General features: G+C 47.4%; 1 protein-coding gene across 2 annotated transcripts in view; it reads left to right on the top strand.

Moving 5' to 3' along the window:
* The window catches only part of ccndbp1 (cyclin D-type binding-protein 1), a 45,040-nt gene extending 31,510 nt beyond the window's left edge, over window positions 1-13,530 (top strand). For both annotated transcript variants that reach the window (XM_038803089.1, XM_038803088.1), the window contains one exon: window positions 12,742-13,530. In XM_038803089.1, coding sequence (XP_038659017.1) covers window positions 12,742-12,747 — 6 coding nt within the window. In that variant the 3' untranslated portion in view covers window positions 12,748-13,530. The remainder of the gene's footprint in view (window positions 1-12,741) is intronic.
* The last annotated feature ends 2,167 nt before the right edge of the window (window positions 13,531-15,697 follow it).

Genomic DNA, 15,697 nt, shown 5'->3' with positions numbered 1-15,697 from the left:
CAGGCAACATTCTGGTAAATCTCCTCTGGACCCTTTCCAATGCTTCCACATCCTTCCTATAATAGGGCGACCAGAATTGCACGCAATACTCCAAATGCGGTCACACCAGAGTTTTGTACAACTGCAACATGACCTCATGGCTCCTAAACTCAATCCCTCTACCAATAAAAGCTAACACACCATACGCCTTCTTAACAACCCTCTCAACCTGGATGGCAACTTTCAGGGATCTATGTACATGAACACCGAGATCTCTCTGCTCATCCACACGACCAAGAATCTTACCATTAGCCCAGTACTCTGTCTTCCTGTTATTCCTTCCAAAATGAATCACCTCACACTTTTCTGCATTAAACTCCACTTGCCACCCCTCAGCCCAGCTCTGCAGCTTATCTATGTCCCTCTGTAAAGTGTAACATTCTTCCGCACTGTCCACAACTCCACCGACTTTAGTGTCATCTGCAAATTTACTCACCCATCCTTCTACGCCCTCCTCCAGGTCATTTATAAAAATGACAAACAGCAGTGGCCCTAAAACAGATCCTTGTGGTACACCACTAGTAACTGGACTCCAGTCTGAACATTTCCCATCAACCACCACCCTTTGTCTTCTTCCAGCTAGCCAATTTCTGATCCAAACTGCTAAATCACCCTGAATCCCATGCCTCTGTATTTTCTGCAATAGCCTACAGTGGGGAACCTTATCAAACGCTTTACTGAAATCCATATACACCATATCAACTGCTTTACCCTCGTCCACCTGTTTGGTCACCTTCTCAAAGAACTCAATAAGGTTTGTGAGGCACGACCTACCCGTCACAAAACTGTGTTGACTATCTCTAATCAAATTATTCCTTTCCAGATGATTATACATTCTATCTCTTATAAACCTTTCCAAGACTTTGCCCACAACAGAAGTAAGGCTCACTGGTCTATAGTTACCGGGGTTATCTCTACTCCCCTTCTTGAACAACGGGACAACATTTGCTATCCTCCAATCTTCTGGCACTATTCCTGTAGACAAAGGTGACTTAAAGATCAAAGCCAAAGGCTCAGCAATCTCCTCCCTAGCTTCCCAGAGAATCTTAGGATAAATCCCATCCGGCCCAGGGGACTTATCTATTTTCACTCTTTCCAGAATTGCTAACACCTCCTCCTTATGAACCTCAAGCCCTTCTAGTCTAGTAGCCTGTATCTCAGTATTCTCCTCGACAACATTGTCTTTTTCCTGCGTGAATACTGACGAAAAATATTCATTTAGCACCTCTCCTATCTCCTCGGACTCCACGCACAACTTCCCACTACTGTCCTTGACTGGCCCTACTCTTACCCTAGTCATTCTTTTATTCCTGACATATCTATAGAAAGCTTTAGGGTTATCCTTGATCCTACCTGCCAAAGACTTCTCATGTCCCCTCCTGGCTCTTCTTAGCTCTCTCTTTAGGTCCTCCCAAGCTAACTTGTAACTCTCGAGCGCCCTAACTGAACCTTCACGTCTCATCTTTACATAAGCCTCCTCCTTCCTCTTGACAAGTGTTTCAACTACTTTAGTAAACCACAGTTCCCTTGCTCGACCACTTCCTCCCTGCCTGACAGGTACATACTTATCAAGGACACGCAGTAGCTGTTCCTTGAACAAGCTCCGCACTTCCATTGTGCCCATCTCCTGCAATCCTAAGTCTTGCCTCATCGCATTATAATTGCCTTTCCCCTAGATATAACTCTTACCCTGCGGTATATATCTATCCCTTTCCATCACTAAAGTAAACGTAATCGAATTGTGGTCACTATCACCAAAGTGCTCACCTACCTCCAAATCTAACACCTGTCCTGGTTCATTACCCAGTACCAAATTCAATATGGCCTCGCCTCTCGTTGGCCTATCTACATACTGTGTCAGGAAACCCTCCTGCACACATTGGACAAAAACGGACCATCTAAAGTACTCGAACTATAGCGTTTCCAGTCAATATTTGGAAAGTTAAAGTTCCCCATAACAACTACCCTGTTACTTTCACTCCTATCCAGAATCATCTTTGCAATCCTTTCCTTTACATCTCTGGAACTTTTCGGACGTCTATAGAAAATCCCTAACAGGGTGACCTCTCCTTTCCTGTTTCTAACCTCAGCCCATACTACCTCAGTAGACGAGTCCTCATCAAACGTCCTTTCTACCACCGTAATACTGTCCTTGACTAACAATGCCACCCCTCCCCCTCTTTTACCACCTTCCCTGAGCTTACTGAAATATCTAAACCCCAGCACCTGGAACAACCATTCCTGTCCCTGGTCTATCCATGTCTCCGAAATGGCCACAACATCAAAGTCCCAGGTACCAACCCATGTTGCAAGTTCACCCACCTTATTCTGGATGCTCCTGTCATTGAAGTAGACACACTTTAAACCACCTTACTGCCTGCCGGTACACTCCTGCAACTTTGAAACCTTACTCATGACCTCACTACTCTCAATCTCCTGTTTACTGGAGCTACAATTCAGGTTCCCAATCCCCTGCTGAACTAGTTTGAACCCTCCCAAAGAGCATTAACTGGCAATACCTTCCGTGCACTTGGTGTTTTGCTCTTCAGGTGTGACTCATGATGCATAGTTCCCAGGATGACATGCTAGTTGGATCAGCAACCCAGTCCCTCAGCATTTCCTCCCACTGGCATTGGATGTATTATGTAAAATTCACATGTAGGCGTATGAATAAGGTAGTGAAAAAGGAATGGTGTATTTAAATGAACAAATTCCAGTTCATGCACGTCTTAAGCATTATAATTTAAAATTTGTGGACTAACTTGTTACAACTCGTATTTGACAAGTGAGAAAGGTAAAGGGTGAGCCGTATGGATCTTTCTTTGTATTATATTTGCTATGTGTTCACTTAATAATTGATCCCTTAAGTTCTTAGGAAATTTTATTGTGGAATCATAGAATAGTTTTAGCACTAAGTAGTCCATGCAGGTAGGTCGAGAGTGGCCCCTATGTATAAGTCCCAGACTGCTGCTGTCCCTCCCGCCCTGTCTCTAATTTTTTAAAGGTGGTGTTGAGCTTGGCTGGTGGGAATTTGTGGTTGCCGCAGATGGGGACCATGGGGGACATCTCGGTTAAACCAAAATGCTGCCTCATTTGGTTCCATGTTGTCAGTGTGGCTACAATGACTGGGCAGGGGGTGTACTTTGTCAGGGGGGATGGGAGTGCTGCTGTGGCAAGGGCCCGGAGGGTTATTCCCCTGCAGGAGGACTCCTCCAGCCTCACTCGTTCTTGTATCCATTCTCTTATCCTCTCGGCTGCCTTGGCCATAGAAGCTGAGCACATGGTGACACGATTAGAAACCTAGTGCACAAATCTGCAGGCAGCAATAAAAGTGCTCCATCAAGCCAGTAAACAGCAGGAACTGCCATGGGTCCACTGTCCCCAACCGCTCCATGAATGCTTCCAGTTCCCTAGCCATGCGTGCCCTTTTCCCCCTATCTTTAAAAAAATTATAATCTTTATTGTCACAAGTAGGCTTATATTAACACTGCAATGATGTTACTGTGAAAAGCCCCGAGCCACATTTCACACCTGTTCGGGTACACCGAGGGAGAATTTAGAATGTCCAATTCACCTAACAGTCATGTCTTTCGGGACTTGTGAGAGGAAACAGGAGCACCCGGAGGAAACCCACGCAGATACGGGGAGAACGTACATACTCCACACAGTGACCCAAGCCTCAAATCGAACCTCGGACCCTGGCCCTGTGAAGCAACAGTGGTAACCATTGTGCTACCGTACCGCCCAACTGGGGTTCGATTGACCCGTCAGTGGGTCCTCTACAGTTGAATTCATCCCCCATGAACAGTCGTGTATCAGTGTAGGGCATTTCCGCCATGGTCCTTTTTATGAAGTCTGTGTTGTTCCAGTTGGGTGCGCACATATTTACTAGAACTACCGATGCCCTGTCAAGGACACTGCTGACCAGGACATACCGTCCCCTGGGTCCGTGACTGTCCTTGTCGCTGTGAACACCATCCTCTTGCTAATCAGTATGGCTACTCCCCTAGCCCGTGTCCCGTAACTTAAGTGATAGGTCTGTCCCACCCAGCCCTTTCTTACCCGCAGTCGGTCTTTCTCCCTCAGATGTGTCTCATACAGGAAGACTTTCATACTACTTAAGTGGGCAAAGACTCTGGATCTTTTCACTGGGCAGTTAAAGACTCCTGACGTTCAAGTGATTGTCTTGGTTGGGATTTTTGTCCCCCCGCTCTGTACTTGCCTGGTGCATGTGCCCTGCACTGCGGGGTTTCCCTTTTGTTAGGGGGCCGTCCAAAATGGCCATGGTCACTGTTCTCACCATGAGGTCTGGCCCCTACTCTCCGGGGTCTCCCTCTGTCCAGAGAACGCCCAACATGGCCACCAACTGTGTGTATGCCACGTGGGTGCGTCCCTGCACTCCGGGGTTTCCCTTTGTTTAGAGACCCTCTAAAATGGCTGCTTGTGGAGCCATCTTGTTTCCTCAGCCTGCACCTTACCTGCAGAAACCAATCCGAAACCAACTTTTTTTTTTTCCCGTCCTGTTCCTTGTGTTCCTCCTCCTGGTTGGGTATTTTTGTCCCAGGAGGTGTGCCGCGGCCCCTCTTGCTGTCTGTCTTCCTGTGCTATCCCTGCTAGTATGGTGGCACCCCTTCCGGGGCTGGTCAAGCCCCTAACTTATGGCCCACTGACTGTCTGCTTTTTCTGCTTGTACCTTCATCTGCATTCCCCAGTTCTCGCTGTTTCCTGTTACCTGGACGTTTTGATCAGAGCGAGTGAGCACAGCCCCACGCAAATACTTTCACTGTCCAATGAGTCTCTGTTTCTTTCGCGATCCTTCTCTGATCGGCCTTCATCACTGCTTCGCCTGTCCCTTGTCCAGGTCATTGGTCTGAACGAATTTGTTTGCCTCCGCAGGGGTGTTGAAATAGTGCTGTTTGTTCTGGTATGTGACCCAGAGCCTGGCTGGGAACAGCATATCAAATCACACCCTGTTCTTGCACAGGGCCAACTTAAACTCAGCCCTGCATTTTGCCAGATCTGCCCCAATGTCCTGGTAAATTCAGATTTTGTGTCCTTCTCTTGTGCTTGCTCTAGTCTGTTTTTCCCACCGCAGGATCCTCTCACGATCCTGTTTTCAGTGCAACTTCGCGGGGGGGGGGGGGGGGCATTGGGGAAGCTGTCTCCTCCGACTAGGTTTCCCAGTTTTTGGGCTGCGACGCTTGTTGGGTCTCTGCCCCCAATACCTTCTGTACCTTCTGGCAAGCCCATGTTCTGAATATTCTGTCGTCGGGACCTATTCTCTTCAAAGTCCTCGACTTTGCTTTGAAGTTCCCTTGGGCCACCACCAACCTTTTCACCTCAGCTTCCAGGGTGATGATCCTGTCGCTCTGGTTCGTCGAGGCCTTCTCCAGGTCGAGCATCGTCCTCTCCTGTGCTTCCACTTTCTTCCTCAGCCCACCAATTGTATTTTGCATGGTGACCATCTTCTCCGTCACCACCGACTGGATTTCTGTTCTGATTGCCTCTTTCATGGCGGTCAGCTCCTTCATGAGGAAGTTCTTCCATCCGTCTCCAGGTGGTGACGGGGAGGCTGATGTTCGGGATGTTGGTCTCCCCGTCTCTTGGGTGGCAGGGGCCCCTTTGGCTCGTGGGTGACAGGGGCCCCTTTGCCTCGTGGATCCGCTGTCTCGTCAGGCCCTTTCTGTCACTCCTACCGTCCCTTCGACCCCTAGAGCTCCCATTCCCAGGCATTATTGTATCCCATGGTTGCTTTCTTTTCACCGTTGAGGTAAAGTTTCCTTTGAATTTTCAGGCAAAATTCACTTGAGTGCCTATTTGGTTCTGGTCTGGAGGAGAGCCATCTGATGTGTGTCCGCTCAGCACATCACCGTCACTGGAAGTCCAAATGCCTCCTTTCTTGTTGGACTGAACTTGACTACTGTCGAAAACACCAAAAAGGGGCCTCACGGCGCCGAGGACCCGGGTCGTGTGGAGTTTGCACGTTCTTCCCGTGTCTGTGTGGGTCTCACCCTCACAACCCAACAAGATGTACAGGGTAGGTAAATTGGCCACGCTAAATTTCCCCTTAAATGGAAAAAGACAATTGGATACTCAAAATTTATATTTTAAAAAAACATCCACAAGGACGTTTGCACCTCCCAGCCCTTTATGCTGCTACTATCCCAGTCAATATTCAGATAATTGAAGTCTCCTGTTATAACTACTGTATGATTCTTGTACTTCTCTGTAATTTCCTTATAAATCTGTTCCTCTACATCTTTCCCAGTAGTTGGTGACCTATAGGCTACACCGAGCACTGTAATCGCTCCTTTTTCCTTGTCTCTAGCCAAATATATTCTATCCTTGATCTCTCTGGGACATCCTTTTTCTCCAGCACTGCAGTGTTCCCCATCAATACCATGATTGTATCCAGGATTATTTCTTTGAGCTAGGAGTCCGTTATAGCCACAATACCATATTTTCATGTGACTATCTACAACTGCAACTCACCAATCTTATTTACCACACTCATTGCATTCACATGTATGCACAGTAACCCTAACTTGGACTTTATTATTTATATTCTTGCATTGAACTCACCTAATGCTTTGCTATTTCCTATTCTAGTGCTGTCTGCTTCTCCTAATGTTCTGCACACTTTGGTACTCCTCTCGAGTTACCTGTTGGTTCCCTCGCCCATGCCAATTTAGATTAAACTCTCCCCAATAGCACCAGCAACTGCCCCCACAATGAAATTGGTTCTGCTCTGTTTAGATGCACCCCAACTGGCCTCTGCAGGCCTCATCTCCCCAGAACTAACCCCATCTTTCCATCCATGTATTCAACTGTTTTATCCTCCTGTTTCTATACTCACTTTTGTGTGGTCCTGGGCGTGATCCAGAGATTACTTCTTTTTTTAGACCTGCTTGCTAATTTTCAACCTAGCTCCCTAAATTTGAACTCCAGAGCCTTACCCCTTTGTCTTGAACACAATGATATGAACAGCCTTCAGGCCAACAATTTGCATTTCCCGATGAAGACGGAAAATGCTGAAAATACTCAACAGGTCTGTGAGAATACGGTTACCTTAAGTTTCTCCACAGATCCTGTCAGATCATCTGAGTGTTCCCAGTATTTTTCTATTTTCGTTTCAGATTTGCGCATCCACAATACCTTGCTCTTCATTGCTCAAATACGAAAGAGATAACTGGGAATGATTGACATGATTTATGGTACCAAATGGGAGAGACAAAGATGGGCAAAAGCCTGATTGAACAATTGGGAGCCTTCTGGAAATGTTGAGAGTGGTGAAAATGACATGTTCAGGGAGTTCTAGGAAGTAGGGGTAAAGTGACTGAAGGAGCAGCCACTGATGGTGAGTGAAGAGTGCCAGCAGGGCTTGAGGAAGTAAAAAAAAATGATTATCTTGAGTATAGTTCAAAGCAGCAGACAATAAAAGGTTACAGGTCTCATCCTACATCCTATTGAATTTGGTCTTTGAATACATGAGTTTGATTGAATTACTTTGTTCCCAAAGGCTGATTTTTAATCATGTAAAACTTTTTTTAATAACATTTATTCATGGAATGGGGCATAGCTGGCTAGGTCAGCATTTATTGCTCAGCCTTAATTGTGAAAGGTGGTGGCAAGCTGCCTTCTTGAAATGCTGCAACCCATGTTGCATAGGTATACTACAGTGCTGTTAGAGAGTGAGTTCCAGGATTTTGACCCAAGGACAGTGAAGGAACAGCGATCTATTTCCGAGGCAGGATGGTGAGTGGCTTGGAGCAGATCAGGTGGCGTTGTTCTCCTATGTCTGCTGCCCTTGCCCTTCTAGATGGTAGCAGGTATTGTAAGGGCCCTTGGTGGGCACTTAATTAATTCAGAGGGGGGAAAAGCATGCAGCAACAGCTCGCAGCTACACTCACAAGATTTTTTTTTTCTTTTGAAAATCTTTTTATTGGCTTTTCTCATTTATAAACAGTTGTTGCTTATATACATTACATTTTAGTTGCCCGCGCTAATTTGCTTTATTTTACAGAGAGATTTGTTTTGTTCTTCATTTGACTAACTGTACATACATTTTGCTACCCTCTGGATCTGTCTATGATATCTCTCTCTCTCGCTCTCTCTCTTCCCCCCCCCCCCCCCCCCCCCCCCTTGTGGTGGTATGGATATGAGCGCTGCCATTGGTGCAGAGCACTGGCTTCCCATTGGCTCTGGCTAGTCATGTGCCTCTTGTCCGATTGGTTGGGACTAGTCATGTGACTGCTCTCCAATTGGTCGAGAGGCAAGTAGGCCCCACCTCTGAGGCGGGGTATAAGTATCCAAAGTTCCCGGCGGTCGGTCATTCTCTGTAGTTGACCACCGGGCTAACAACTAGCTGATTAAAGCCACAATTCGGATCCTAAATGTGTCTTGAGTCGAATTGATGGTACATCAATTTAATCAGCTAGAATTTTGGAATGGAGCTTCGCATCAAGCCTGACTGCCTCCGCACCAGCCCGCATGCTGCAAAAGCGTCTGCAATCTTTAAACACTGACAGGCGTATTTTAATAGCTACCTGACGACTGCAGCCGGCAAGCCCACCAAGGAGAAGAAACTCCACATCCTCCACTCATGTGTGGGCACATCGGTCTACGCAATGATAGAAGACGAAGACAACTTTGATGCGACCATGGAGATCCTCAAAGGACACTTTCTCCGGCCGGTCAACTAAGTTTACGCACGGCATCTCCTGACGACCAGACAACAGTTCCCTGGTAAGCCCCTCAACGAGTTTTACCAGGCCCTCGCAGCTCTAGGGAGAACGTGCGCATGGCTCCAAGTTTTGGCGACGGAGCTCATGGAACTTCTAATCAGAGACGCTTACGTTGCTGGCATGCAGTCCCCTTCTATCCGCCAACGATTGTTAGAAAAGAACACCCTCAGCCTAGCTGAGGCACGGACTCTGGAACCTCCCTGGAGGTTGCTGACCTGAACGCCTGCGCATACGCCCCCGGCCGCACAGCAACCCCCTGGACTTAATGGCACGCGCCACCCCCATTCTCCATGGACCCCGACCCCACCAAGCCTGCGCTGCGGGTCGAAACGATAAACTAGCGGGGCCCCGTTGCTATTTCTGTGGTCTCTCGAAGCACCCCCACCCGCGCTGCCCGGCCCGCTCCGCTCTGTGTAAGAGCTGCGGGTAGAAGGGCCACTACGCAGTGGTCTGCCAGACCAAGTCGGTCGCTGCTGTTCTGCGCAGCGACCGCGGATTCTCCCCCCGTCCCCCCAGGGCCCCACGCCGCGCACCAACCTCTCCGGCCCGGCTCCCGCAACGGCCCTATTGTCCTCCCGACCCGCGCCCCCGGCTGCCCCGACCAGCTCGCGGACGCCGCTGACTCTGCCCCCAGCCGCCACGAGGCTCCCAAGGGCGCTGCCATCTTGGGCCCCGTACGCCATATGCGGGCCATGGGCGCCGCCACCTTGAGGCCCCGGCTCCACGTGCGAGTCCTGGGCGCCACCATCTTGGGACCCCGACTCCACGTGCATGTCCTGGGCGCCGCCATCTTAGATCAACTCTGAATGCCCTGCAAGCGACTACTCTGCCACTGAGGAGGATCTGGAACTCTCACCACGACTGGCTTCCATCAAGCTCGATCAGTCGCAACCACGCTCGCTCGCCAAGACTACAACGACGGTGCAGCTCAACGGACACAAAACGAGGTGCCTGCTGGACTCCGGGAGCACGGAAAGTTTTGTCCACCCCAACACGATAAGACGCTGCGCGCTCCCCGTCCACCCAGTTAAACATAAAATTGAATTGCCCTCAGGTTCGCATTCCGTCCAAATCATCACCGGGTGCTGCATAGCGGACCTCACAGTCCAGGGGAGGGTTTTCAAAAATTTCAAACTCCTCGTTCTCCCCCCGCCTATGCGCTCCGGCACTCCTGGGCCTGGTCTTCAAGTGCAACCTGCAGAGCTTGACCCTTCAATTCGGCGCCCCTATTCCTCCTCTTACTGTTTGCAGCCTCGCGTCCCTCAAAGTGGACCCCCCTTCCTTGTTTGCTAATCTCACCCCAGATTGTAAACCTGTCGCCACTCGGAGCAGACGCTACAGTGCCCAGGACCAGACCTTCAACGGGTCCGAGGTCCAGAGGCTCCTTAAGGAAGGAGTGATCGAGGCCAGCAACAGTCCCTGGTGAGCCCAATTGCTGGTAGTTCGGACTGGGGAGAAAAACCGGATGGTCATCGATTACAGTCAGACCATCAACAGGTTTACGCAGCTGGACGCGTATCCTCTCCCCCGTATTTCCGACCTGGTTAACAGGATCGCGAAGTACAAAGTCTTCTCCACGATGGACCTTAAGTCCGCCTACCACCAGCTCCCTATTCATGCAAGTGACCGAAAGTACACCGCGTTTGAGGCAGATGGGCGCCTCTACCACTTCCTCAGGGTTCCCTTCGGTGTCACAAATGGAGTCTCGGTCTTCCAACAGGAGATGGACCGAATGGTCGACAAGCACGGTATACGGGCCACCTTCCCGTATCTCGATAACGTCACCATCTGCGGCCACGACCAGCAGGACCACGAAGCCAACCTCCAAAAATTCCTCCGAACCGCAAAACTCCTTAATTTAACTTACAATAAGGATAAATGCGTGTTTAGCACCAACCGTCTAGCCATCCTCGGCTACGTAGTGCGTAACGGAGTGATAGGCCCCGATCCCGAACGCATACGCCCCCTGATGGAACTCCCTCTCCCCAACTCTCTCAAACGCTGCCTGGGCTTCTTCTCATACTACGCCCAGTGGGTCCCCAACTACGCCGACAAAGCCTGCCCCCTCATCCAGTCCACCTCCTTTCCCCTGTCGATGGAGGCCGGCCAGGCCTTCAGCCGCATCAAAGAAGATATCGCAACGGCCACGATGCATGCCCTCGACGAATCCCTCCCATTCCAGGTCGAGAGCGGCGCGTCTGACGTAGTTCTGGCGGCCACCCTGAAGCAAGCGGGCAGACCAGTGGCCTTCTTTTCACGAACCCTCCACGCTTCCGAAATCCTTAATTTAACTTACAATAAGGTATGGTTGAGCGAGTCCAGTTACTCCACGCCAACCCGCAGTATGCGTACGTGGAGTATCCCGACGGTTGGTAGGATACGATCTCGCTTCGGGACCTGGCACCCGCCGGCGTGCGGCCTTCTCCCCCTACATCAGCCCCTCCCCCCCCAACCCCAGCGCCCCCCACGACCCAGTGCACATGCCCCCCCCCCTCCCCCGATTACAGCGTCTCCACCACCGGCCCGGGGTACGGAGACATGTTTACGACCGACGCTCCCGGAGGCAAGGACGACCATCGGCCCGACGTCACCGGCTCCACTGCGAAGGTCATCCAGAACAACACGGGCACCCGACAGGCTGATCGTCTCCATTTGATGCGTCCATGGGACTTTTTTGTTGGACATGTCGTTTTATTCTGTTGTTATTAGTAGTAGTAGTATTGTTTTGCCATTTTTTTTTCTTGGACGTTTTTGTGATTATTCTGTTAGTAGTAGTATTGTTTTGCCACGAGCCAGTGGGCAACTCACCCCTATCGATTTTCGCTGCTCATACCACCAGTCCTCGGACCCCCACTTACCTCCCTCTTCTTTCTCCACAAGGGGTGAATGTGGTGGTATGGATATGAGCGCTGCCATTGGTGCAGAGCACTGGCTTCCCATTGGCTCTGGCTGGTCATGTGCCTCTCGTCTGGTTGGGACTAGTCATGTGACTGCTCTCCAATTGGTCGAGAGGCAAGTATGCCCCGCCTCTGAGGCGGGGTATAAGTACCCAGAGTTCCCGGTGGTCAGTCATTCTCTGTAGTTGACCACCAGGCTAACAACTAGCTGATTAAAGCCACAGTTCGGATCCTAAATGCGTCTTGAGTCGAATTGATGGTACATCACCCCCCCGGCACCTGTTCGGGTACGCTGAGGGAGAATTCAGAAAGTCCAGTTCACCTAACAAGCACATCTTTCGGGACTTGTGGGAGGAAACTGGAGCGCTACTGTGCTTTGGCAGTAGGAGTGTGGGATGGTTTCCAAAGACACCAAACACCAATACCCCGATCTTTTGAATCAATATTTGAGGCTGTGCTTATTTTTGCATTTCATGCTATGTAAATCTTAAGCCAGTCCCTGACTGACCTTTTGATATAAAGAATGAAAGATTGCCTTGAGGCTAGAGTGAATGGAGTTTGTTAGGTTACACTATTTGTGAAGCCAAACATTTCTGTAATTTGAAACCAGATATAAAAGGTACCCAGTTGATCGCTTTGGACATTCTGCCAACTTTAAATCAAACTGCAGTTCATTTGTTTGTACAATTTTAATTATATCCCATGTGTTTTCCAAATGCCACTGACTGAAGAGCTCTGCATATCCTTGGAGGCACTTATGTACAGAACTCCATTCAGCCCTGAAGAATTGGAAATAGTAGAATTGAGTAGAAGAATTGAATAGTAACTACTACTCTAAGACTAATAGCTGCAGTTAAAAGCAGCATATGGCAGTACTATAGCTGCTTTGTCCTGGTGGTGTTGTAAGGTCATTGCAAACTATATTGTGATACCACATTGATTAACTTTAATTGACCAGTGACATTTTTGAAACTGGGTTATATAAACAAGCTGCACACTATATGCTTTTCTGCATTGCATGATACAGCAGTTTCAATAATCAATTTTCTTTCTTTGTATAGATCTAGTCACATGTGCCCTGAATCAGAGAACAGCTGGTTGCAGTTTCTAAGTGGTGCAATTGAGCACAATATGGACAAAGTGAAGGATTTAACGCAGGGCAGTACTTAACAAATTGTAAACAATGCTGTTTGGAGAAAACTATACACTGTGGAAGAATATATTTATGAACCATAAAGCAGTGAATAAAAATAGTTGTAAACATCGTAACAGGTGATATGAGTGTTCATATACATAAGCTTACAGTTCCTGGAAGTGAACATGTGCATTTTATCAAAGTTGACCACATTTCCCCTTCCTTCAAGACCCACTGTCCTAACTTAATGACGTGCTTGATCTCATCATTCTTAAAAACACAAGAGCACTCTTCAATTCATTGAAAACTGTGGCAACATTTCAGCATGCAATTGAAAGGTATATGTTACTTGTTTTTAGGCCATTTTTATTAGGTTTGCAATTATTTCCATAGCGCAATGGAGAGAAAGCCTCCCTTTCCTGCTAAGAGGTGCTGTCTGAATAAAGTTCCAACAGTCTTGGTCCAGTTTTCAGTATTTACCTCTACAGCACGGGACAATCAACATTTCAATCCAAGCTGGTATTAAGTTATCATTTTTGTGCACGCTGCAATATTATGGCGCTTGGACCCTTCATCTGGCAGAAGGATTGCATCAGATTTATTTTTAAAGAAACGTTCATCAAGTGAAATGGTGTTCCCAGTTGGACAAAGGTGATGTAATTTTTTTTGCCTCTTTTGCGGGCTTTAATAAAGTTATTCTGCTCTTTGTTTGCAATTTGTGTTCCTGTTTCTTCTAGTAGCACACTTGTATCTGATGTGAAATATATTTAAGGTAGTGGTTTCTGGTCCATTTGAATTATTTAGGTTGCTACAAGACCCTCGTAGACCTTCTGATCATTAAGAGTTTGATGTCAGGTCACAATGCCGTTCCTTCGTGTACCAAGTTGGTTATAGCCCTTCAGTTTCATGCCTTGGCCATTCAGATCACCGATCCTTATTCCTGAACTTTGCCAACAGGCATCTTTGCGCTAGCTTTGCGCTGTGCTAAAACACTCGTCCAGTTCCAACGGAACTGATTGGATAGCAATCAATACCAGGATCATTGTTTTGTCTCCTGTTTTGATAGGGGTTCTGAGGTCAGTTGTAAATTAGTAAAAGGTTAAATTAAGAAAACAAACTTTTTTACTTTTTCCACCTTTTTTACATCCAGGCCAATTTTATCCCTTCATCTCTTCTTGATGTAGCGTTGAATTCACCAACTCATTCACACATCCTTACGCTGTTAATTTTGTTCAGTTCCCATATACCTTGCTTCCCTTGCTGCATCATTATCTGCCTGCTCTCGCAGCAACTTGTCCCATAAAACCATTAATACCCTAAAAAGGCATGGACAAGTCTAACTGACGGTAAACAATATGCCCTACCATGTAAAATTGTGGTCCACAATGACACCAGTGCCTTAACAAGTGCAGCAGAGAAGGAAATGTCCCCCAAATACACTTCAAAACTGCTGACAAGTCAACAAATAGTGATTCATTGCATGGAGTTTTACTATTGTTTAGAGAATCTAATTTTTCCAGAAAATTCATAAAAATGGTTTTGGTTGCTCCTCAACTTGTTTGCTTTCAGTGGGCTAATTTTAAAAGGAAATTGGACTGAGGTAAAATATGATTATTTGATTGCTGACAATATTTTAATTTAATAGTCTTCATTGTCACAAGTCGGCTTACATTAACACTGCAATTAAGTTACTGTGAAAAGCCCCTAGTCGCCACATTCCAGCGCCTATTCGGGTACACAGAGGGAGAATTCAGAATGTCCAATTCACCGAACAGCATGTCTTTCGGAACTTGGGGGAGGAAACTGGAGCAGACATGGGGAGAATCCGCACAGTGACCCAAGTCGGGAATAGAACCTGGGACCCTGGTGCTGTGAAGCAACAGTGCTGACGACTGTGCTACCGTGCAGGCCTTAACATGATCAACGTGACAGCTGCCTGCAAGGTTTCAGCCTTCTGCTTGCTGAGCAGACCAGGAGAAATCAGCATCTGAAGAAAGTAGCAATGCTTGAAAGGCTCTTTTCTGTTTCTGAAAAAGCTTGCTTTGTTTCAAACGATTCAATTTATCAAATTTACACAGGTGGGAAAACCTAATACTAGCACTTCACTAAACCCTATATAGAAGCAACTAAACTGTCTTTATAACAACTGTTCTGTAAGATGGACAAAATTATTAACAATACAGAAACAGACTTCAGTCCAATAAGCCTATTTCGGTGTCTGTGCTCCACAGGCTTTCTCACATGCCTCTTTGTCAAATCCTGTCAACATATCCTATTCTTTTCTCATGCGCTTATCTAATTTCTTCAATGCTTCTATGTTATTGGCCCCAACTACTTCTCTACATCTAACTAATCAAAACCTGTCATCGTAAAGACCGCTTTCAGATCACCTGCCTTGTCGAGAAAAGTAGTCACAATCTCTTCATTCTTCACTTATAGATATAACCTCTCTATTCTCATCTTGGGTGTGTCCAAAACCAGGGATCACAGTCTGAGGATTCAGGGTAAACCATTTCGGACCGAGATGAGACATTTCTTCACCCAAAGAGTGGTGAGCAAGTGGAATTCATTACCACAAGAAGTAGTTGATGCTAAATCATTTAATATATTCAAGAGGCGGCTAGATATAGCACTTGGGGAGAATGGGATCAAAGGCTATGGGGAGAAAGCAGGATTAGGCTATTGAGTTGGATGATCAGCCATGATTGTGATGAATGGCAGAGCAGGCTCGGAACGACCAAAAAGATGACTCCTGCTCCCACCTTCTATGTATCTATGTATGTATCTGATTCTAACAAGCCTTATTCTGTACCTTTTTCAAATGCCTTCATATCTTTTCAATATGGGAAATAGGGGTGGGTTTTAGCCAGAAAAAATCTGTC

This window comes from Scyliorhinus canicula, chromosome 7 (genome assembly GCF_902713615.1).
Source record: "Scyliorhinus canicula chromosome 7, sScyCan1.1, whole genome shotgun sequence".
NCBI classification, from domain to species: Eukaryota; Metazoa; Chordata; class Chondrichthyes; order Carcharhiniformes; family Scyliorhinidae; genus Scyliorhinus; species Scyliorhinus canicula.
This window is presented reverse-complemented; position numbering and strand designations above follow the sequence as displayed.